This window comes from Danio rerio, chromosome 25 (genome assembly GCF_049306965.1).
Source record: "Danio rerio strain Tuebingen ecotype United States chromosome 25, GRCz12tu, whole genome shotgun sequence".
Lineage (NCBI taxonomy): Eukaryota > Metazoa > Chordata > Actinopteri > Cypriniformes > Danionidae > Danio > Danio rerio.
This window is the reverse complement of record NC_133200.1, coordinates 31281332-31308162: the sequence shown is the minus strand read 5'-3', so window position 1 is coordinate 31308162 and position 26831 is coordinate 31281332. Positions and strand designations below refer to the sequence as shown.

Below are 26831 nucleotides of genomic sequence, written 5' to 3'. Positions count from 1 at the left end.
TTTTTTAAGACATTTATATACAGCTTAAATTGACATTTAAAGGCTTAACTAGGTGAACTAGACAGGTTAGGCTAATTAGTCAAGTTATTGTATAATGATGGTTTGTTCAGTAGACTATCAAAAAATATACAGCTTAAAGGGGCTTATATAAAAATATATAGCTTAAAAATTTTGTCCCAAAAATGTTTTTTTTATTATTAAAAACTGCTTTTAATCTAGCCAAAATAAAACAAATAAGACTTTTTCCAGATGGAAAAATATTATCAGACATTCTGTGAAAATTTCCTTGCTCTGTTAAACATCATTTGGGAATTATTTAAAAAAGAGTAAAACAAAAATCAAAAGGGGGCTAATAATTCTGACTTCAACTGTATATATATATATATATATATATATATATATATATATATATATATATATATATATATATATATATATATATATATATATCGCTAGCGCTGTCGCCTCACAGCAAGAAGATCACTGGTCAAAAGTCAGTACAGCAAATTAAAAAATAAAAAAATTAATACAGAAAAATAACATTTAAATACCATAGGAATGTTTTTATTAATTGTTCGTTTTACATTTTTACCATACTTGAAACTTGTAGTTGCTATTTAAAATTACTACAACAATATATATATATATATATATATATATATATATATATATATATATATATATATATATATATATATATATATATATATATATATATATATATATATATATATATAAACTTACATTTTTTTCGATCTTAAGTAATATCACATAAAATAAATAAACAAACACATAAATTTATTTTTAAAAATGTATGTGATATTACTTGAGATCGAAAAAAATTTAGGAGCTGTTAAAGTTATTACAAAAAGAATAAGAATGAAAATGTAAAAAATTAAAAAGATTTTACCGTGCTAATGTGTTTTTAATTAAAACATCAATTGGATGAAATTAAAGAACGTCCTCAAATGTTTTCAAATGTATTTGCATACAAAGTTCATGGTTGATTTGTTTGTACTGTATGTTGATGTATTTTTGGTAATTTATTTTATTTATTGTGATTATTTTTTGAATAATTGTAGCCTATGTCTTTGTATTTAATTTTATTGTATGTTGCGCATTACTCTGTGAAGCATATAGTGGAATTAAGCTTGTGATGTTTTGAAAATGCAAATTTAAAAATACTAATAAAAGCAGTAAGGTGCAAGCAACTGGGTGCAAGTAATGACAAAAAAAGTACTTGCATTTCTAGCGCTACGATTGGTGGCGTTGCCACACGTGCTAAAGCCTTCTACATAATGCGCATGCGTGACAGACATGTGGAAGAAATGTAAACATAAGGTCAGACGACCGGTTACAGGACAAAATTATCGATATGTACAGACGAATAATCATGTGTTTCAGAAGTCGGGCGACTTTAAATTCATTTCAAAGAGGAATGTGTTGCTCAACACGTCGATATGTAAGCAGTACTGGATCAGAGGACGACATTAAGAACTTCATAATAGACAACACGGAGATAGTGAACAGCCAAAGTTTAACGCCAGAGATTTCTTTACGACTCTTTACACCCACCTGCCGGTTTTGGACGGAGAACCCGGAATTTTGGCCATTTCCTGATCCATACTGGGCAATATATTGGCCAGGTGGACAAGCACTAGCAAGGTAAAAATACTTATAAGGGGACGTTCACGTTAAAAATAACAGTGTGTATTTAAGTATATCTAATTACAAACACATTCAGGTATATAACTTACTTTAAAAATGTACATATATAACATGTTGTTATACATATATGTTTTATACATATTAACATGTGCGTACTTATACATAATAAATATACGCAATGCACAAAATTATGTAAAATGTAGAGTTGATTTTTATTTATATGTGTGCATGTATTAAGTATATGATGTATAGTATAAGCCTATTTAAATGCACACACGTATATACTTTACAAATATTTACATACACTCGTTTCTATGTAATATTTACATATACATATACAGTTAACAGTTCAATTGAAATCAGAATTATTAGCCCCTCTGTTTATTTTTCCCCACTTTCTGTTTAACGGAGAGAAGTTAACAAATTTTTTCAACACATTTCTAAACATAATAGTTTTAATAAGCCATTTCTAATAACGGATTTATTTTATCTTTGTCATGATGACAGTAGGCCTACATAATATTTTACTAGATATTTTTTCAAGACACTTCTATACAGCTTAAAGTGACATTTAAAGGCTTAACTAGGTTAGTTAGGTTAACTAGGCAGGTTAGAGTAATAAGGCAAGTTATTGTATAAAGATGGATTGTTCTGTAGACTATCGGGAAAAAATAGAGCTTAAAGGTGCTAATAATTTTGTCCTTAAAATGGCTTTTAAAAAATTAAAAACTGCTTTCATTCTAGCTGAAATAAAACAAATAAGACTTTCTGCAGAAGAAAAAAATATCAAACATATTGTGAAAATTTTCTTGCTCTGTTAAACAGAAACAGAAAAAAAACAGAAAAAATTCCAAGCAGGGCTAATAATTCTGACTTCAATTGTATACTAGAGTTACACAATATTAGAAACATATGACATTGAAATATTTTGTATATAAATACAATTTCACCAGATGTTTTAAATAGCTCTATATGAAAATATTTCATTAATTAAGATCGACTGGGATGGTCAAGACTTTCTATGCAGTGCATCTGCATAAATTATAATATGTTGCAAGAAAAAGTAAATAAATAAGCAGTGATTTATGGTTTTCTGGGGAGCCTAACAGTATTTAAGTAGAGAAATTGAACAATCAAATGTAAAATAACATAGTATAAATAATAATAATAAAAAATGTAAATATTTAATAATATATTTATCTTTTAATCTTAAATTAATAAAATAATCCCGCGATTATCAATGCCTTAACTATATATTGTTTGTTCTCATATATATATATATATATATATATATATATATATATATATATATATATATATATATATATATATATATATACATACAAGCATCGCACAAAATTATTAAGTAAATTGATAAAGATCATATTTAATGTATTAATGTACAATATCAAAATCACATTTGGAAATGGTGTTTTTTTAATTAACATATTTTATTGATATATTTTACATAGCGTACGTGCGTGGATTGTGTATATTTATAATGTATATGTGAATGCACACATACATGTATATATACTAAAAAAATATGAGCATATATTAATATTTATATATCATTTTACGTTTAATTTTAATATTTTATTTTAAAATATTTTTATTCATGTGTATACATAGACATGGATGTGTGTATTTCTGTTATATAATAAATATAAACTACACTCTAAATTATTATAAACAAAAATGCATTCTATTTTTGTATGCAGTAGTCATAATGTTCTGTCTCATAAAACATAAACAGCGACATTTAAAGGCTTAACTAGGTTGCTCCCGAAGCAGACATAGTAATGACAGTGTAATCATTATCAACAATATTTAGGTTAATTGCTTAATAATGTTAAAAATGTGACCCAGTCTGTGAAAATATAGCTGGAGTCTTTTTTATTTTTGTAATTTACTGTTTTCTAATATAATAATAATAATATATGTATTTAATATTAACTGAGCAAAATCATGTCAACAACATGAATGGCTACAGTAAAACTTTATCTCAGAATTAGATTTGGCCTGGTTTTCACACACAGCCACAAACTGTATTTTGTAAAAATTCTGTAAATACAATGTAAATGAATCACGGTTCCAATGCAATATTAATAAATTACAACTTTCCATGTTTTAAAATTAGAAATAGGCTATATGAAATATTTACTACACTGTAAAAAAAATCCTGGTTGCCTTAATTTTTTTAAGCTGAATCCAATTAATCATGAGTTCATTGAACTTATATTATTTTAAACTGACTTAAAACAGCTTGCATAATTCAACATGATTAACTTAGGGTGCTTTCACACCTGTGAATCGATTCCCGCCCTACTCATAATTCTCTGTTCATATAGCCTTATGCCTATTACATATCCATAAAACACAGTGATATAACCGCGCTCAGATCGTTTGCTTTCTCACTGCAATCGATCCGCTCCAGAGTTCGTTTCAGTCGAGCCGAGACCACCTCATTCAAGCGATCTCGGAGCGATTGATTTGGCGCGGATCAGAGAGCGATTGGTGGTTTTACATATGCCAAACGAACCGCGCTAACTGGGCAAACGAGACAGGTTCCGAAACAAAAGTGTAGTCGCACGCACCTTGTCAAACACCACCAAACCACCACTTCTCCTAACAGCTGAGTGGGACGTAAACCGCAAAATAAACCGTAAAACTATGACCAATGTGAGGAGAGTTTACTCTCACATGACTTGTTTTAGCTCTTTTGGTCCGATTAGAAAGTTTGCAGTGTGAAAGCGAACCGCACCAAGAGCGAAGAGCAACAATGTAACATTTGTAATCCCTGTTTCGGAACAACTGAATCGATTCACAGGTGTGAAAGCAAAGTTAAGTAAGTTAAAATGACCTAAAAACACATGCTGTCAGGACTAATTGATCATATCATTTTTACAGTGTGGCTAATGTTTGTATCTAGCTTATGTATGTGCTGTTTCCATGTTTGGATAGGTGTTACTACAAATAATGACAAATATTGTGGCCAAAATCTGTTATCAATACCACCCTTTAAAATTAGGTTCATTAGTATTTTCTCCTCCCCTCTAGGTTACAGCAGCTGAGTTAACGCAGGTGTACCACACTATTTAACATAACATCATCTATATCAGTGCTACAGAGTTATAAAGAGAAAGACTGACTTCATCTGTTTACACAGATTTCAATAAAAGAAATGTCCAAGTGTTCATACTTTCCTGAAAACATATTTTAAGTTGCGATTTACCACCACTGGCATGCTGTAGACCTTTTTTATGGCTGCTGCATGGAGGGCGCCATAGCGACCAGCGTCTTCCGGTAGAATGCTAAAAACTTCTGTTTACAGCGTGTACAACTGGTAATTTGCGCTCCGAAAATGGGTTTCAATAACGTTTTTAATGGATAACAGAGTGTTTTTGTGAGCACACAACTTAGAAATGTGTTTGTTAAAGCCGTTATAATCTGTCACATGTGGTTCAACGCGTCAGAAATACGAGAAAAACGTTCTCCAAGTTCACGTGTCTGCAGTCAGAAATACCGTGTGTGTGTGCGTGCGTTTCCGGCCTGTCAGCTGTTAGCTCAGCGGCTCTTTAACGCACACAGAGAGAGAGAGAGTGAGAAAGTGAGAGAGAGAGAGAGAGAGAGAAAACCAGAGTACTGGCATGAAACTTAACAGGTATGAAAGTCGTGCAGTTTACAAAAATTACCTATAAAAGTCTGTTATTGATACTCTGCTGGCTGATTTGCTGTTCATTCTAATCGCGAGCGGTTTGTGTTTTATTTTGTGTTGTTTTTACCATGGTTTGTGTTTTTCTGTCATTTCGAAATGACACTAGCCTATATTTTCACTTTGTCACAGTTATTAAATCAGTGTGTCAGTGGCACAGTACAGGCTACGTGTGTGTGTCAAACATTTTGGTGAATTACATTTGTTTGGGCTGGTTATATATTTGAAATAAAGAGAAAATGTTGACTTTAGCGATAACAAGGCTTCATTTAAACTGCAGAAGATGCCGTCTGACAACGAGGGGAAAATGCCTCACAGCAGCTGTTTTCCATCCTATTCGATCGCATTTCTTTAAATGATCAGTCCAGGAGATAATGCTGATGGACAACAGTATTAGTTTAAAGAGGATAAAAGCAGGTAAAATAGATTAAAACTATCGTTTCAAAGCTGTCCAAATGTGACTGTTTACACGCATCAGCTGCCGACCGGAAGTTCTTCGCATTCTCCTTGCGCATACACGCAAAGGATAATGGGTAATTTTGTGTTCCAAGAAAAAGGTCTATAGCGTGGAGGAACTAAGACGTCACTTTGTAGGCTAATCGACTGCTAGCATAAAACTGGTTCCCTCGATAAAATCCCTATAGGATTTTCCCATAGGCTTTTCAAAGATTGCGAATAAGCTCTGTGTTCAAACACTGTTCATTACACTTACACGTTTTGTCCAGCCGGATAATCCTCACACGAAAATACAACTTTGAGCACTTTTGGATCTTAAATGCAAACGCAAGAATTAAAAAGCTAACATTAGGCTATAACCGGACTACAGTTCCTTTGGGGCGCTCGGCTGTGACGTCGGCACCACCCTGCTACAGACAACTTTTCTAGCTTATTTTTAGAAATAATGTCAATGACAAAGAGTTAATCTCACTGTTTATTATATTATAATCCACGCTATACATTATAAACAAATAAATGCGCAAAAACACATGACTATGTGCCTTTTGGATCGTTTTTACGTGGGAAATACATCTGCTTTGCTTTACGGTTGTTCAAAAAAGTTTTAAAACTGTGTGTATACATCTGCCTAGTATTATCATAGGATATATTTAAATAAGTGTATCGCTCGCGTGAACACAGCCTGCTTACCTTAACAGACGACTTGTGAGATGTGAGGAGGAACAAGTCTATCAAATGCCTGCAAGTTCCATCATCATGGACACGGAGCAACATTCAATTTTTATTTTTTGTCACGAAGTACAAAAAAACGCAGCCCATACAGTCACATCTGCTATACATGTTATGGAGGAGTGTAAATATTGCAGTTCTGACAGAGCTAAATGTGTTCAGATGAAGACAAAAGACGAAAAATCACTTGATCACGTTAAAATGACAGTTAACATGTATGTATTTTTACACATTTATTCACATGTTTGCATTACTGAGAGCAGGAAAGAGAAAGGCTGCACTGGTGAGCAGCATCTTCATAATATCGCTTAATTAAAATTAACGATCAACAAATGAATCTGTCTCTACAGTCTTTACAAGTGACGAAATTTTCTACACACAATCTGAATTCCCAATTAGACAAATACTACAAACTATAAAATACTATTCATTAAAATACCTAAATAACAGACAAATCCAAATGCCCAATGCAAGCGAGCTGCGCTCCAGACCAGATCAGCTCGATGACGTATAATGTCCCCGACACCGCTTGTAGTCTCATTTAGCAACTTGATAGCAACCGTCTTTTTAAAAAAGCATAACCGATTTAAAAAATCAAAAGTGTGCTGTAACTGAAGTGTTTTATATTGTAGAACAAAACGTAAAAGTTTCTTTAGTTTGTGTTAGCCACAAACCTTATTTAAGCGATTTTACTGAAACCCCATACAAAAAACCCATTGACTTTGGGACGAAGGAACCGGAACTGCTAAAATGCTAAATGGGTTTTTGCATACAATTTGACATCATAATTCCTCCACTCTATTGGGTCTGTGATCACTGTGGTCTAGGCCCCCGCTGCAGTATGCGTCCATTATTTTTCGTATCAAAAGTGGTAACCCTAAGTGTTACAAACCCCTGATGATAGTCTAGGGGGTTGTGGGGTTTGACATTTGATTAATTAAAATATATTTATATAAACAGTGAATGAGTGCAAAAGACAACCAAAGTAATGCCAAAAATATGTGCTTTTATTTACAATTCCCAAAAGTGAACAACAACAACGAATGAATCAAAAATAAAGAAAAAGTATGTAAGGCAAAAATATACAATTTACAATATTTACAACACTGAGACAAATAAAGACGGGAAAAAACAAGAGAGCTGGCAGAAGGGACGCGGGCGGCGCTAAAGAAATGAAAAGAACAAAACCCAACCTAAATCTAACTTCCCAGAAGCATCTAGCTAACTAACTATGTGAAAAACAGTATAATTAACATGCAGAGATCTTCCGAGTCCTAACTATCTACTCTATCTAGCTATCCAATAAGTACAAGGAGTGGCGCTCGCCCCTAACCTAGGCTGTTTCTCAATATGCGTTCATCAGCGGTCTTGCGTCCTCGTGTTCTCGTGCAACGTCATCATCAGCTGCCTAAGTTCAGTTTCAATAGACCAATTACCATGTTTGTAAACATTCAGGATGCGCGCGCAGGGAGGTGGCAGAAAGCAACCGGGAGCGCTAGCATTTACAGTGAGGGAATGACATCTGATGCGGTGCAGAGTTTGTTGTTGTCTTAGAAATGAGATATATTACTTACATATTATATATATATTATTTACATAATGCTTACAGCATATTATAACAGCTCGTCCCCCAGTGACAAGCACAGTGATGCAGCAAAATTAACGTTAAAGCGAGCAGCGTTCATCTGACAGCTCCATTGGTGATAGTGTTGGACTATTTCTCACTTGCCTTAGTCCACCCCAATTCAATAATCGGTCAGGAGTCAATTAATCAAAATCAATGAATTTATTTATCGAGCATAAGTGAATAAAGCGAAGATCAGGATCCTGGGCTTTTGAAGAACCGTCAGCCAAGCAGTCTGGATGTCCAAAAGCTCTCGAACTCTTTCGACTCCCTCCTTTTATCCATCAGCAGCGTTCAATCTTTTTGGCCACTCCTCTGATCAGTTACCCCCAATCTCTATTGTTGCCATCAGCTGTTTTCAGGCAGAATCATCTCTCAAAAGTCTGTGGTCTGCACACAGAGATACCTCTGCACACAGAAACAAAAGGGCAAGTGAAAGTATCACTCCTCCTTGATATACTTGACACTACTGACATCTGGGGTGCAGCAAGCAACTGTAGCAAAAAATCATCAAAGCACAGCTGAGCATCATAACTTCCTTATAGAATTATCAGTATAATATCAATTTTATTAAAGCATCATACATCACGCATACACAAAGAGCAGTATAAAAATGCTGCATCTACCACATCTGCTTTTCCTCCTAGTCCTGTCTATGAACTCTTGACCTGTGTATGCACCCATCTAGGGGAAGCCCTTTTGCAGATCTGTCTCCAGCCAGCACCCACACACAGCTCTTGTGGTTTTAGCAGTTAGTTAGAAACGCATTATAACAGGGGTTAAGTAGAAGTACGCTATATCAGGAGACATCATCATATCTGACCAAAAAACACATATTGTAAATAATGAATAGTGAGGCAAATGGGAGTATATTCCTCCAATAGCAAAAATATATCAAAAGAAAAGAGTGATTAGTAAGACAATAAAGCAATATTTTCCTCATCTGCTCCAGTTCTCTTTTCTGTGTAGAAAAGTCAAACATCACAGCTGCAACCCAGACAGGGGCTTTCTGCAAGACTTCAGATTTAGTTATTTGACATTATAGGGGTGGAAAGTTCCTGTCTCATTTTAAGGTCAAACAGAATGTCTCATCATGATTATCATGGTTCAAGCAAACACATATACATATGCAAAATAAGCATGATCACATGTATATAATTCAAAAGAAGCATTAGACTGTAATTTTATTCCTTCAATAGCACCCTCGCAATGAATATTGAATAAGACGAAGTGACCGAGCATCCAGCCCGAAATATACAATCTCAATGAAGCTCCGAGTGATTTTACCAGAGAGAAGTTAAAGATCTACAAGTCTTTGAATGCCAACAATGTTGTTCTTTGAGGTCATGTGCAATAAATATTGCATCATGATGACCAGATTCAAGAGCTAAACAGAGATTCCGCCTAGCCAAAGACAAGGAAACAAGACGGAGCTAACGTTCTACAAAGCCTGCATAATTAATCACCAACACGCAAAACCACTGCATTCTGACAGTGAACTTCACCTGTACGGCAGGGTATGTGAACCTACACATAGAGGTAAAGTTGGTTTTATATTCGCACATTCAGACTTTCTTCTTAATAATATAATTTCATTACTCTAAATAGCGAAATCTTATTAGCAGCAGCCAATGACTATCAAAGTACAACATGTTCACAGTCAAGTAAACAGTGTTAATGTTGTTTTCAAGTCACACTTGCAGGTTATTTCAGACCGAATATTCAAAGTGCCGTGGTAAACAATATAGGGAGTTTGTCACAAGTTGTCACTGAATGAATGTGTGAATATAAAACCAACTTTACCTTAATAAAAGTAACTTTCACGTTTCGTTATTAGCATTCAGTGTCCGCAGTTTAATTAACCACATGTAACTGTTTTTGCTGAAATCATTTCTGCAATCAAAAACGAGTGATGTGTATGATTCAGCATAGCGTGAACTGACCTGATATGACATGAGAACTGCAGAGTCCAGCATTTCTAATTAGCTCCTCACTTCATTCAGCTCCCATTTAGCCAAAGACGTCTGCAGTCGGTATTAAAGCAGTGTGTGGTGTATGGTAAAAGTTACGTTTTCCATTTTTGGACTCGAATTTGGCATCCTACCGCAAAACATGACATCTTTCCCATTGTAGCCTGTCTGTTTTTTGCAACCGGGGACCCGTGTGACGTCATGTGTGACGTAGGTTGGTAATTGGTCAATACTCAAGACCGCAAGTACGGAGGACGCGTGAAACTTCCCGGATGTGATCTTGATATCGAGGACGCACCAATGCAGACTTGAGCACCGAACTCGCTCTGGAAGTCCCAGAAGTCATTGCGACTGGAGGTGGGAAGCGCAGCATTTTATCTAGATTTATTATTAAAGTTCAGAGATATCACTTATTTACCTCAGGAGTTTCCCTGAATGAAACGGTGAAAGTAAACATTAACATGAATATCTTAATAAAGGAATAAACAAATTAAGGGTTGTTTGTTTGTTGAAATTCGTATTAAAATTTGTTTTATTTATATTGTGCAGAGTATATTTATAATGTTTTTATGCAAAGTATGTATTTTGAAGAGGGGGGAAACAATAAATCGTTGTATGAAGGCTGTAATATTTAAATAATTTCCAATTAAAACACGTTAAGGTCACATGACCATCAGGAAGAACGCAGCATCTCATTTCTCACAGGACGCATTATCTGCCCTTGCAGTCTCCTGAGTTCGTTCTTCAGAGGACAGCTGGCAAGACCGGTCTCCACAAGAACACGAGTTCGTTCTCTGCATTCTTGGAATTGAGAAACAGCCCTAATGTACTAAACAGCAGAGTAGTCCTATGTGTTGCAATTTGTATGTCACGTGACCTTTTTACCTGTCCGCTTCGTCCAAGCCTCGTAAACAACGATAAACTAAGAATGATGTACGAATAACGGACGGATAACGTGCACACAGAAACGGGCAACAACAAAATACACAGTTAGACGGGTTATTTCTAAACGCACGCGATGAATACAAAGCAAGCGGAAAAAACAGAGAAGAGAAAGAGAAAAATGCAAGCAAGGCACTGGCGAGTGGTCTGGCGCTCTTTTAACACGGGTGGTCTTTGCTTATTGGATGTGACATAAGGATGACGTAACCGGGGAGGAATGACTGACAGCTGAATGGACCAATGAACGGAACCTGAGAATACATGAAAGCAGATATGGGAGAACAGAGCGAGAGAGAGAAAGGGGAAAAAAAAACACAGAGAAACGGAGCACAAATAACACAAATACATAACACTAAGTAAAACAAATGTTCAACAGTTTCAATATTATTCTCACAAAAGCAGCATGAATGGGCTCTATGCACAGCTGGAGTTTTAAAGGCAACGGTGAAAGCTTAATGTGACTATTTTTAATTTCACAAGGTTGTTTTTACAGCATCGATGTTGTAATGTAATTACAACACATTCAGTTTAATAGACTTAATCATTCATTTAGTTGTTCAAGTGTAAAACGAGATGAAAGACTGTGTAACCACTAGTGCCGTCAGTATCAGCAGGCAAAATTGTGAAATTAAAGCAATAGTCCAGAGATCTGGGGCCTCATTTATCAACGCTGCGTACGCACAAAAACTTTGCACCTCACGTCAGGTTTCACGCTCAGAATCGCTCACGTTTGGATTTACTAACGATGAAATGAATGTGGGAATGTGCGCAGCTCCATAAGGCTGGCGTACGCACATTTTTTGTGCGTGTCTGTTTTATTTATATTGGCAACTACTAGAGGCAGTAAATTTACTGTAAATTTAAATTGCACTCTACAAAGTGTCTTTGAGCCGTGCAATGGCAGCTGTATGAGACAGGTTCATCTAGCAGGTATATAAGGTTTCCATACCATACAGTTGACCAGCCAAACATTAAAGCGCAATTTGCAGCGGTTGCCTGTTTTCCCCAACGATCTACTGCACACACACTGCTATAAAGACACTATCTGAAGATGAATTTGCATGTGTGAATCAGAAACATTTTTGTTCAATAAATGTGCAAATAAAATATGATGCACAGACTTAATAATGATTCCTAATTGTCTTTCTTGTGATAAATAGTAGGCAAAATCTGATATGTAGCAGGGGGGGTTGATATCTGAGTTCATCTGACGCTGGATTCGAACTGAGTTCATGCTCGAACGTGTCAAAACATGTTAACATGCGTTTTATGAGCTGCACCACTGAGACTATTGAAGGAAATACAACATTTTACACCTATAAATCGCACTATTTCTCTTTTTAATCCACACAGTGCGATGTTCAGACTTAACTGTGTTAACCACATCAGCTAAACTCTCCCCACTCTATTTTTTTCTTTTGTTGTTATTTCCGGAGGACAAACGTGCAAATAACACAGTTTTTCTCCAGTCTAACCCTGAAAGCAGCACCTCCAATTCACATTCTGTTCAAAGTTTCTCTTCTTGCTTGCTTTTGCCATTGCTTTTTCGTTGGGTTATGCCAAAGTATAGTAATTAGCATATTCATACGGGGGAGGAGGCAGGGAGGGGTTTCACGTTCATTCGGATGTACAAAAGAATATGCAGGGGATTCGGCTTATGCAGTGTTTCATACATCTGAATTTTTTTCTGCGTACGCACATTTACAGCTTTGTGCATACGCAATGTTTTAGTAGGATTTCCACGCAAGTGGACGCATAGCCCTCGCTGTGGCCATCGGCGTCACACCTCTCAAAAATGTAACTACACATCGCAACGATGCGTAGCGCAAGCTCTGTGATTGGTCGGCTTGGTAGCGCTGACGAATGTGGGCAGGACCGAAAGTCACGCGAGTCCGTTGGAGCGAGTGTTTGGAGCTCCAGATGAAAAGATTAGTTTTGTGTTTACCTTATGATTGTAGTTGTTGCACGTTTGCTGATTCCAGCACACCAGCGAAAAAACTCGACACAGAGGAACATAAACACCTCACTGCCCGCTAGCATTTCGGAAGTGTTATTACAGAGGAACACAAACAGCGCGCAGAACTATACATTCGCCATTAAATTAATTTTAGCAGAGACGTAATTGCCAGTCATTTTCACATTAGTTTTTCAGTTAGGGACGAATATTAGAGTAGCCTAATAAAAATGTGTAGCTGGACATGGGACAGTCCCACAGTAATCTACACCAGCGGTTCCCAACAGGGGGGTCCCTGCCCACAAGGGGGTCTCAGCCAGCTATGTGGGGGGTAACGTCATATTTTAAAAAATTCTTGGCATTGGACAATTAGGAGAATGATCATGTTGCCTTATTCAATTTATCCCCTAGTTCAGTTGTCCTCAATCACCGGTCCGTGGATCAATTGGTACCGGGCCGCACAAGAAATCATTAATTATTTCCGTTTTATTTATTATCTGAGTCTAAACGACCTTTGATTTAGAAAAGTCTTTTATTTTGAAAAAAGACTGTACTCTCTCGCTTACAAATCGATCACTTGAGCGCACAAATTTAAACCAGAATCTAGCAAAATACGTAAGAAACAGATAAGAAATAAAATAAGAAAGAAACAAGAAACAGTCTTGGAGAAAGGCCCAGTTAAGGACCCACAAACTGCCAAAGTATGGATTTGCAACCCACATGCCAACATATCAGGTGAATCCACTCTGCAAGAAGATCAACTGATGAAGAGTTTGCATTGGCGGCGTGACGCTCACACCAATGAATCCCGCTAGCGCACTGCGAGTCATGTGAAAAGAATTGACCCATCAGCTTCAGCTTGTAAGGAATATTCACATTTCAGTAAGACTAACAATAACAAACGGAGAACACCCAAACACTGCAGTTCTTTGTAATTTTCTTTATAAGTAAAACTTGTATCAGAGAGTGACAGCAATGTTTTGTCAGCTTGTCATCCACTAAGAAAACGGTTGATGGCCGCCTAGCAACCTACGAAACACCTGTTGGAATATCCAGCCAACTCCATGCATGTTCAATAAGAAAAGGTCCGGAGAGGGTTTTCTTCAAATAAAAGAAATTAGTAATTTATTAGATACAAATGAATAATTCGATGACAGAGCTCAGGGTTGCGTTACCCCAATGCTATACAAGAATTACATTCAAGAGGTTCGCAACTAACATACATTTCCCTGTCTCTAGCATATATACACAACTGATATTAACAGGTAGGGTTTTGGTGTAACGTCACGTATCAGTCATTCAAAAGAGAAAGATTGATTAATCTGTTGTTAGTCTAAACATTTTTGTAATAAAAATTAAAGACATACAAGTAATAAAAACAAACTCCTTTTTTCCACACACACCCTGTCTGCGGTAAATTTGTCAAGCGTTGACTTTGGCTGTTTCTCAATATGCGTTCTTCAGCGGTCTTGCGTCCTCGTGTTCTCGTGCAACGTCATCATCAGCTGCCTAAGTTCAGTTCCAATACTCAAGACCGCAAGTACGGAGGACGCGTGAAACTTCCCGGATGTGATCTTGATATCAAGGACGCACTGATGCAGACTTGAGCACCGAACTCGCTCTGGAAGTCCCAGAAGTCATTGCAACTGGAGGTGGAAAGCGCTGCATTTTATCTAGATTTATTATTAAAGTTCAGAGATATCACTTATTTACCTCAGGAGTTTCCCTAAATGAAACGGTGAAAGTAAACATTAACATGAATATCTTAATAAAGGAATAAACACATTAAGGGTTGTTTGTTTGCTGAAAATCGTATTAAAATTTGTTTTATTTATATTGTGCAGAGTATATTTATAATGTTTTTATGCAAAGTATATATTTTGAAAAGGGGGGAAACAATAAATCGTTGTATGAGTGCTGTAATGTTTAAATTATTTAACATTTAAAACACGTGAAGATCATGTGACCATCAGGAAGAACGCAGCATCCCATTTCTCAAAGGACGCGTTCTCTGCCCTTGCGGTTTGTTCTTCCGAGGACACCTGGCAAGACCGGTCTCCACAAGAAAGCAAGTCTGTTCTCTGCGTTCTTGGAATTGAGAAACAGCCATAGTTTAGCTTCAACTTGCTGCAACACACTTGCCAGGAACTTTCTAGTGTATCTGGTAAGAGCTTGATCAGGCGTGTTTGATTAGGGTTAGAGCTAAACTCTCCAGGACACCGGCACTCCAGGACCCAAGTTTGGACACCCCTGTCTTAGATGATGCGAAGTCAAGTTTACAGTAATAAATTAAATAGATAGGCCTTTATAGTGTGTGATGTGGATTTGCAGCAGATCAACCTCTCATATGCGCTGCAGGTAGGCTGAAAGATAAACTTTAAAAAATATAGGCTTTACTGCTATTTCCTCGTGCAATATGAAACACCAGAACACATATTGTAGGCCTATTTTAAAAGCTTAAATCAGCATAGTTAGCATATCGATTTTATTTTGACTAGTAGCTCATGGCCCAAAAAATAAAAATGCAACCTGAAAACTTAAATTATTAAGATAGGCTAAATAAAATGACGAGTAGGCCTAAAAGACTAAATGGTTTATGGTGGCGTTTTTACAAATGCCAACAATTTCATGAAAAAAAAAACACTTATGATATGCTAACATAACTTTTTAATTTTACATTTAAAGTATTATATATTTTGTACAAAACGGAAATAAATAAAGAGAATAAAATATAATTTAAACCACTCGTTTGGCGCTGAAGCTGTGATCCGTCTGCGTTTTAAACCGTATCGTTGCATAACCTTCATTGATAAAATTAGTAACAGTGAAACTGTGCATATTATTACTATAAAAAAATGAATATAACTACCAAGGTAATAATAAATAAGTAAATAAATCGCCTAAATTAAAGAAACAAGAGGAACCAAAATAAGTCACCAGGTCTAGTGCCCCCTATGGGATTAAAATGCCCTGGCGCCAGGCCTGCTCTCTGTGCATCTGTGTTCTTATCTTGAGTATTTTTGTGAAGTATTTCCCCACTTCTCAAAACGTAAAATTATTTCCTTGACCGCCGCTGACCTAATCCAAATTAATGACGCAAATCCTCAGTTTGTGATACTAAATCAAAACATAAACTACTCCTTAGTGGTTCTCATCTGCCCGCCACCATTATCTCTCTCCTGTTCCCGCCAGGTGCCATATCTGTGATGAAACTCCCCTTTTATTATCTTCTAAGCATGGCATTCTAACCATTTCTAACAGACCATTTCTCATGGCTAATACAGACTTGAATGCATTCTATACTAATGCTAAGAATGCTTTACATGCCTAAATGCAAATAGTGACATGTAGATGTAAATAGCACATATACTTTAAAAATGAATCTCATTTGCCACAGCCATATCACCCTGCAGCCCAAAACCAGTTATTTACTGAAGCTAAGCAGGGCTGAGTCAGTACCTGGATGGGAGACCACATGGGAAAAATAGGTTGCTGTTGGAAGTAGCGTTTGTAAGGCCTGCAAGGGGGGGGGGCTCTCAACCTGTGGTCTGTGTGAGTCCTAATGCCCCAGTATACTGAAGGGGACACTATACTGTCAGTGGGTGCCATCTTTCGGATGAGACATTAAACCGAGGTCCTGACTCTCTGTGGTTATTAAAAATCCCATGGCACTTCTTGAAAAGAGTAGGGGTGTAACCACGGTGTCCTGGACAAATTCGCTCCCATCATGGCCTCCCAATCATCCCCATCCACCAAATTGGCTCAATCACTGTCTCTCCACTCCTCCTATAGCTGGTGTGTGTTGAGGGCACTGGCGCCGTTGGCTGCTGTCGTATCATCCAAGTGGATGTTGCACACAGGTGGAGGAGTGGGGTGAACCCATACACAATAAGTGCACTATATAAATACATTACATTTACTTCCTATTTGATGCGCTTGAGCTCAGCCACTCAAAACTCTCTCACACTTTTAAAAACGAAATGCTATTGGGATTTTTTTTTTAAATGGGAGGAGCTACTCTATGCCCCACCCTTTATTCATTTTTTCCAGTTGAAATGGCGTCCCACGTTAAACAAAAATCCACATTTTGAAGCAAAATCGTTATTGAATGTTCTGCTATAATTTTGTGACTGTGTTTATCAGGTTTTAATGAATTTGTAAACTGTTTTTCTCAGATATCTCTTGAATAACCCTGAAGTGTCTGCGGGCAAAAAAGTGCTGGATCTGGGCTGTGGTTGTGGAGCATCTGCCATTGCTGCCAGACTCAGTGGAGCTTCCTGTGTAGTGGCCAATGACATTGATCCAAGTCAGATTTATGGTTTCTGTATCTCAAATCCCACAGCTTTTGGCATTAGGATTTATGAAATTTTGCACAAAAAAATCTGTAACCATAAATATTTTGTCAGATATATTAGAAATCTTGCTATCAAGATTTTTACATTATTTTTTAATTACACTTAATGAAATGTATATATTAATGTAAATATTTAATGTAAAAATAAAATGTTATATCAACCTTATAAACCATTATAATGATGTATATTATATTATATTATATTATATTATATGTATTATACCATACTGCTGAATTATTATCATATATATATATGAGTATAACTCATCATTGTAACCACTAACCAGTAAATTACATAAATTGGTCAATTATTGATGTATATTTTACATGATTATAAATAAAATTTTTTAAATAATTATTTATATATTTTAACTGGCATTTAAATTATTAATATACTTTGAAATATTTAATTTTATTTTAAGTGATTTTAAATGGCAAAACATAACTTAATGTCAAGCAAATAAAAAACAAAGATTTATTAAGTTATTATTTTTTCTAAATATGCATAATAAATATATTAACATGTACAGTTGCATGAATGATTTAATCATCATAATATTCAATTCACATAAACCACGTACTACTTGATACATTTTCTAGCATACAAAAACACAATATTACATTAATAAATGGTAAACAATGAAACAATATTAACGCATTATGTATTAATGAAGTAATAAAACAATTATTTTAGTTTTACGGATTTAGTTGTATTTGACTATAACAACCATGGCATTCATTATTTAAAATAAAAATTAACTAATAAAACATTTAAAATGTATTTTTAAAAATCTTTTAGTTTAACGAACAGTAGCGAGAAAATAAAAATATAATAATATTATAAACAATTATAAAAATATACAATTACAATTTTTATATATAAATATATAATTATATAATATGAATATAAAATATGAATATAATTATAAAATAAAAATAATTGAAAAAATATATATATATTAAAAAAAATATATATATATATATATATATATATATATATATATATATATATATATATATATATATATTGCTCCAGTCATTGCTGTTATTACTATTACCATTAATAATAATAATAATATTAATAATAATATTAATAAATATTAGTGTGATTTCTGAAGGATCATGTGACACTGAAGACTGGAGTAGTAAAGTTAAAAATTCATCATTAAAATCACTGGAATAAATTATTTAAATCAATTATAAACTACTTTTGAACAGTTTTTTATAGTGCAATAACATTTCACAATTTTACAATTTGTACTGTATTTTTTATTAAATAAATGCAGCTTTGAGGAGCAGGAGAAACATTTTAAAACATTTAAAAATCACACTGATCCCAAACTTTTGACCGTTAGTATATATATATATATATATATATAAATATATATATATGTATGGGCGAGACAGTGGCGCAGTAGGTAGTGCTGTCGCCTCACAGCAAGAAGGTCGCTGGGTCGAACCTCGGCTCAGTTGGCATTTCTGTGTGGAGTTTGTATGTTCTCCCTGCCTTCACGTGGGTTTCCTCTGGATGCTCCGGTTTCCCCCACAGTCCAAAGACATGCAGCACAGGTGAATTTGGTAGGCTAAATTGTCCGTAGTGTATGTTTGTGAATGTTTCCCAGAGATGGGTTGCGGCTGGAAGGGCATCCGCTGCGTAAAAACTTGCTGGATAAGTTGGCGGTTCATTCCGCTGTTGCGACCCCGGATTAATAAAGGGACTAAGCCGACAAGAAAATGAATGAATATATATATATATATATATATATATATATATATATATATATATATATATATATATATATATATATATATATATGTATATACATACAGTTAAAGTCAGAATTATTTGCCCCCCTTTGAATTTTTGTTGCTTTTTTTTTATATTTCCCATATTATATTTAACAGAGCTAGGAAATTTTCACAGCATGTCTGATAATGTTTTTTCTTCTGGAGAAAGTTTTATTTGTTTTATTTCAGCTAGAATAAAAACAGTTTTTAATTTTTTAAACACCATTTTAAGGGAAAAAATAAACAGGGGTTCTAATAATTCAGGGGGGCTAATAATTCTGACTTCAACTGTATATATTATACATATGTTTGTGTGATTTAAATTAAGTATACAGTTTTTATATTTTATTCATTAATTTTAAGACACTTTCTTAAAAAACTTTCTTATATATATATATATATATATATATATATATATATATATATATATATATATATATATATATTTATTTATTTATTTATTTTTTTTAATTGCAGTTGCTGCCATTGCCATAAAAATGAACTGTGAACTGAACAATTTGGCGCCCTTACCCTGTGTGACAGACAACCTGATTGGCTCAGAGACTGATGGCTGGGATCTCATTCTTCTGGGAGACATGTTTTACGATGAAGCTCTGGCTGATGGACTGCACCAGTGGCTCCAGACGTGTACAAACACACACGGGACACAGGTGCTTATTGGTGACCCCGGACGAGCTCAGTTTGAAGATCACAACATCAGGAGGTCGCTGCATCAACTGGCCCACTTTCAGCTGCCCGATTCAGTCAAAGAGGAGAATTATGGATTGACAAGCAGCGCTGTGTGGAGATACAACTGCAAGCCGGATCATTAGCAGCTTATGCATTCATGTGTATGTGAACATAATCTATGTAAATTAAAGATTCTTCCAGACTTGGGCTACATTTTAAGCAGTTACCATTCGTTTTCCTTAAGCCTTGTCAGCTGCCAGGCTGGGATGATTTTGAGTGTTAATTTGACCACAACTTTCTCTGTGCAAATGGAATTCTTTTTGGTGACATCTTATTTTGACACATTCAGAAAATGCTCTGAAATTCTTCAAAAACTTAATACACTCTGGACAAATTTTATTATGCCGGTGGCTAATTTTGTCACATTGACCTCCATTACAACAACATTTTTGATTCCAAAGCAATGAGATCATATAATCATGTGTTCTTGATTGTTGCTTGTTTTCCCTGTCAGGAGGTAGAGAGGGTTAAAAATGGGTATAGTTGTAGTCTTTACGTCAGTATTGCTAACGAGATGTGCCTAAATACGTATACAAACATTATTTTTAAAATTGTTCATATATATATATATATATACATACATACAGTTGAAGTCAGAATTATTAGCCCCCCTTTTTTTCTCTCTTTTTTAAAATATTTCCCAAATGGTGTTTAACAGAGCAAAGAAGTTTTCACAGTATTTCTGATAATATTTTTTTCTTCAGGAAAAAGTCTTATTTGTTTTATTTTAACTGGAATAAAAGCAGTTATTAATTTTTTAAACACCATTTCAGGGACAAAATTATTAGCCCCTTTAAGCAATTTTTTTTTCCCGATAGTCTACAGAACAAACCATCATTATACAATAACTTGCCTAATTACCCTAACCTGCCTAGTTAACTTAATTAACCTAGTTAAACCTTTAAATGTCACTTTACGCTGTATAGAAGTGTCTCAAAAATATCTAGTCAAATATTATTTACTGTCATCATGGCAAAGATAAAATAAAACAGTTATTAGAGATGAGTTATTAAAACTATTATGTTTAGAAATGTGTTGAAAAAAATCTCTTCATTAAACAGAAATTGGGGAAAAAAATTAAACAGGGTGCCAAATAATTCAGGGGGGCTAATAATTCTGACTTCAGCTGTATAATATATATATATATATATATATATATATATATATATATATATATATATATATATATATATATATATATATATATATATATATATATATATAAAATATATATATATATATATATATATAAAACACACACACACACACACATTAAGTGAAAGCAGATCAATAAACTCACTACAGTTGACTGAATATTGCAGCTGTTGGACAACATAATGTACTTTTGAGGCTTTTTAGTTGAGTATGTAGTTGTTTAGATTGCAACTATGCAGTTTATTTATAAGGTTAGTGCCTATTTTAAATATTTATCATTTCAGAGATTCATCGCTTTGGCGGCCATCAGGCTGTCATTCTGAGCAGAGCAAAAAGGGTTAACGGTCCGCCACAACATGGAGACAGAGACCACATAATAAGTGCTTAAGGGGAAAAAAAATTCATATTACAGCTGATCAAATCAAAACAGGTACATGACACTTTAAGTCGATCTCTCTCTTTTGTATATTGTAAAGCTGTATTTATACCATAGTAATTTGGTAGTTTTCTTTGCTTTGGCTTTTTTTAGGGTAAATTATTTTGATCTCCCGATTGCAGTTGAAAAACACAGGGAAATCTCTGTAGACTGATGGCATTAGTCACATGTTTTGTCATCACCTTAGACATTATCTTAGAGAATCGTTCAAATAGTAGCTCTAAAAAGCATTGGTGAATTAGTAACCGTTTCTGCTGTTCTGACGTCAGCGGCAGATGTGAAAGAATAGCGGAAGGAAGTAGTTCCTCATGCAAAAGGATTTTTAGACTCTCCGTGTTTGATTTTCTTTTTTATAAACATGATTATGCTGTCGAACTGTTGTATAAACGCAATATCACACGAGTAGCAGTGCAATATGGCTGTATATCATCACTAAAGCACTGGGGCCAATGCACGCCTCCCACCAGTGGCACTATACAGCTATATCACACTGCTACGAGTGTGATATTTCTTATATATATATATATATATATATATATATATATATATATATATATATATATATATGTTTTATTATTTATATACTATAAATAATAAAACAGGTTTAAACAAAACATTTAATAATATATAAATATCTAAACTCAGAAATAAACAAATATGAAGCATCACATGTTGAGCAAGTCTTAAAATGAAGAAAAACAATTTATAATTTTTTTTCTTTTCGCCATCACCACTCATGAATGTTGTTTGAATTTACATGCACAAGGTGACCATAGAAACATAAGTAGTTTGCCCTTGTTTAATGTCGTGATTCAAGTTTATTCACGGCGTTGCACACATGCATTGGTCGAAACGTCCTTTTATTGTTATCTGAGTTCTAATTCATTTTTGCTGTAGGAAGGAATTAGGAAAAAAGGAAATTGTAGTTGTATTTTCAATAGGAAACTGATTTCTAGTGACGGTTATAATTATTTAAACCGTAAAATATTATTGAAGGTAGACCGCTGGAAAGCCACAAGTTTTTGGTCAAAGAGCCACATGTTGCTCACAAGCCATAGGTTCCCTACCACTGCTCTATTGTCTTTAATTAAATACCTTTAACAACACTCTAAATCAGTGGTTCTCAAACTGTGGTACGTGTACCACTGGTGGTTCGCAGAGTAATCCAATATATTATATGTACATGCAAATTTAAAAATGTATCAAAAATGTTTCATATATGAATATGATGACATATAGCCTATATTTATGAGGTCCAAGCAGCATTTCCAGGCTTTGATGAATAGGATGCTATAGGTTAACACTTTACATTAAAGTACAGGAGATTTGTTTTACTTTTTAAGAACAGTAGCTTATAATTTTTAAAGAACTTTTAAAAGCACATTTTAATTTAAACGTTCACATTTTGTTTTGTTTTTTTTACATATAAGCACAGCAGTGTTAATGTTCAAACTATTTATAAGGTTTAAAGTGGCAGATAATAATAAATATGATTAATAATAGTAATAAATCTGCCATGTTTTTAAACTGTGCAGAGCAGTAGCTGCTTAGGCCTACTACGTGACTGTATTTTATTACAGGTCATATGGTGGTACTTGGAGGGACAATTTTTTCTGAGGTGGTACTTGATGAAAAAAAAACTTGAGAACCACTGCTTTAAATAATACTTCTGAAAACTACTTATAATGAGTTGAAATAACCCAATTCTTGAGTTTTTGGAGGGACAACTTAATTGGTTTATGTTCCATCCACTTAAATTCGTAAAAAAAATAATTGTTGGATAACATGAAGGAATTGTGTGTAAACCTGCATTTTTACATTGAAGAACAAATTCTGAGGTAGAATACTGTAATGTAATATTTTTTATATAGTTTATATACATACTCGGCATATACGAGTACACTCAATTTAAAAAATTTATATTTTTATCCATTTCTCAGTGAATATGGGTTATATATATTAATGCATTTTAACAAAAACAGATGTATTAAACATATATATTTAATAAAATAATATTTTAGTCACCAAACATTTTTAGAAATGAAAAGATAATACAATTAAATTCAAGCAAAATATTGCAAAAAAAAAAAAAAAGATCCCAAACTACAACATTTCAACAAAATAATATATATTTTTTGATTTTTATACTTTTATATATTTATATTTTGATGATTTGTAGTAAAAAAAAAAAAAAAAAAAAATATATATATATATATATATATATATATATATATATATATATATATATATATATATATATATATATATATATATATATATAGCTCCAGATGTGGCTTCAGTTCTGACTAAACTAATGTATATGCACAAAGATAATATTGTTAAGCATCCTACAAAAAATATTAATTTAAATGAGATATTTGTGGGGGTTGTACTTATATATGCTGAGACCTGTAACTATTGTATGAAATATTAGTTAAAAACTTGAAAATGAAGTACCAATAAAACATTCTTACATTATATATAATATACTTCTTGTTATCATTTTAAAACTCTCACATACATTTACATGTTTACCAATGTACCTTGTTTTCAACATATTTAAGAACTCATGTATTTTGTTGCAACACTGTAAATATAGTTCAAAATATTGCTAAATGCTAATGAATAATTACTTAAATACATAATAAATCTGTATTATTATGCAAAAACATTTTTAAACATGCGTTAAAGTTAGGTTTAAATTTAATACATTTCATAAGTTATACACTTCCGTTTCATAAATACCTGATGCATGAAACATTCTTGAACAAAGAATGTCAATTTATACATATAATTATTATATATTAATGTTGAAAAAACACATTCTTACATAATTACAACATGTTAAATGCATTAAACTCACATTTACAATACAAACACCAGTGCCTAATGCTGTAAAATGCATCGATTTAATCATTTCACCTCAAAGACTGAAGATTTAAATAGTAAAATTTGGCATTTGGATTATGTCTATATGACTAAATAAGTGCAATACATTTATGACACTAAAGTGAATGTGCTGTACTTCACCTCCGTTAATCACTGCGAAAGACATTAGTACACAGTCCAAGACACTTGTTGGATCTTGTTGGGGCCGATAAGGTTTTGTAGTGCCTCTCTTGATTTATCTAAAAAGAAAAAAAAAAAAAAAGCATGACAGAAAAAATTACATATTTGAACAGCTCTATACATTGCATTATGATGTCAAGAAACACATTGCTACCTGTAATCAAGGGACATCCATGGAAATTGAAAATTCTGATGTTGGCGCAGTTGGTAAGAACAGCAGTCACAGCTAGATCAGTCAAATTGCGACATCGTACCATTTGTAACTCCTATAAAAATAAATAGTTCATTATAATATAGTTTAAAAATTGGTTATAGCCAATAATAATAATAATAAATAGTTAATTCAAAAATATGACCACTTTCACTTTATATCAAGTGGCCTTAAATACTTTGCACTTGCATTGAATGTAATCATTTGGTACTGATAGATTGTATGGCTTGTTTCATATGCAAACACGTATCTGCATCTGAAAAGGTGTGAACCAAAGGGTCTACAGCAACTCAAGAATTCTGACCCAACCAAAGCAGTTGGGTAATCTGCATGGGGGGGGTCATATCCCTTGTTGTAACTAGTCTCACAGACAATACTTTGAGTTAAGTCACTTGAAGTCCGGTGGGTAAACATGAATGCTGAGGAACTGGACTATTCAATAAAGTCTTCAATAAAGTTTTCTTTCTGGAAGAACTTTGGTCAGCTTACTTGTTTATTGTATCAAAATTTAGTATCTTAATTACTAACTGTGCTATAAAGTTTCTCTCTGTTGATTGTTATGTGATGTGTTGTAGTGATGTTGACTAGTGTGTGCTCATGCGTGGCATTGGATGTCGATGTGCAGGGTGGGACGTAAGCTGAATTTTAATTTTTTAAATCTTTTTTCAATGACGCTTGCTGACAACCAGGCTACATCATTTAAGGGCATTCATTACGTTATAGAAAGGATGAAAGGTATATTTTCTTTTTATTATTAAGATATTTTCTTTGAAATCTAAATGTTTATTTCCCTGCCAGGGTTGCTTATTAAACACTCCCTCAGCTGAACTTGCTGTGAGTGAGAAGGAGAAAATGAAAGCACATCAGCACGGGGGAAAAATCTGATGCTCAAGACATACTCTTTAAAATAATGACATAATTAAACAAATTGCAAATATATGACAGAGGTTTGTGATATACGGAACCCCGGAAGGGACATAGTGGAGGAGAAAAAAATTGGCTGGGTGAAAAACAAAAAAAAAATGGGTGAAAGAAAAAAATGGGTGGGAGGAAAATATATATTTCTAAGTTTTTGCGTTCTCTCGCAAAGTTTTGGGTTCCCTCGCAAAGATGTTTTGCGTTATCTCGCAAAGATGTTTTGCGTTCCCTCGCAAAGATGTTTTGCGTTATCTCGCAAAGATGTTTTGCGTTATCTCGCAAAGATGTTTTGCTTTCTATCGCAAAGATGTTTTGCGTTCCCTCGCAAAGATGTTTTGCGTTCCCTCGCAAAGATGTTTTGCGTTCCCTCGCAAAGATGTTTTGCGTTATCTCGCAAAGATGTTTTGCGTTCCCTCGCAAAGATGTTTTGCGTTCCCTCGCAAAGATGTTTTGCGTTCCCTCGCAAAGATGTTTTGCGTTATCTCGCAAAGATGTTTTGTGTTCCCTCGCAAAGATGTTTTGCGTTATCTCGCAAAGATGTTTTGCGTTATCTCGCAAAGATGTTTTGCGTTATCTCGCAAAGATGTTTTGCGTTATCTCGCAAAGATGTTTTGCGTTCCCTCGCAAAGATGTTTTGCGTTCCCTCGCAAAGATGTTTTGCGTTATCTCGCAAAGATGTTTTGTGTTCCCTCGCAAAGATGTTTTGCGTTCCCTCGCAAAGATGTTTTGCGTTCCCTCGCAAAGATGTTTTGCGTTATCTCGCAAAGATGTTTTGTGTTCCCTCGCAAAGATGTTTTGCGTTATCTCGCAAAACTGTTTCTCCACAAACACTTCCTGTTCACTGCACTCACGTAAACCCTCCCGTTTTTGCCGAAATTCTCCCGTATTTTACCATTCTACCCCACTTTCTTTACATTACTGTGCGTCTATCGTCGACTTTCATATGCTACCTCTGAACCAGTGAATGCATGTATAAGCGCTGACTGACAGACGCGCTCCATACAATAAACGGATCCCAGATCAGCGTCTGTACAGCGGGTGTATGTTTAAACAGACAAATACACTAATAATATGAAACATCTCCGTCCTGCA

The 26831-nt window shown here is 34.4% G+C and overlaps 2 protein-coding genes across 4 annotated transcripts in view; one reads left to right on the top strand and one right to left on the bottom strand.

Moving 5' to 3' along the window:
* Positions 1-1323: 1323 nt before the first annotated feature.
* Positions 1324-20109, top strand: etfbkmt (electron transfer flavoprotein subunit beta lysine methyltransferase). The gene is given in 3 exon segments (NM_001161495.1): positions 1324-1665; positions 17234-17364; positions 19678-20109. Coding segments are annotated over 3 exon segments (777 nt in total). The 5' UTR covers positions 1324-1375; the 3' UTR covers positions 20034-20109.
* A 4209-nt stretch (positions 20110-24318) lies between these two features.
* amn1 (antagonist of mitotic exit network 1 homolog (S. cerevisiae)) overlaps positions 24319-26831 on the bottom strand; it is a 41011-nt gene continuing 38498 nt past the window's right edge. For 2 of the 3 annotated variants that reach the window (XM_073942314.1, XM_073942315.1), the window contains 2 exons: positions 24765-24876; positions 24319-24669 (listed from right to left, as the gene is read on the bottom strand). In XM_073942314.1, coding sequence (XP_073798415.1) covers positions 24596-24669; positions 24765-24876 — 186 coding nt within the window. In that variant the 3' untranslated portion in view covers positions 24319-24595. 3 annotated transcript variants of the gene reach the window in all.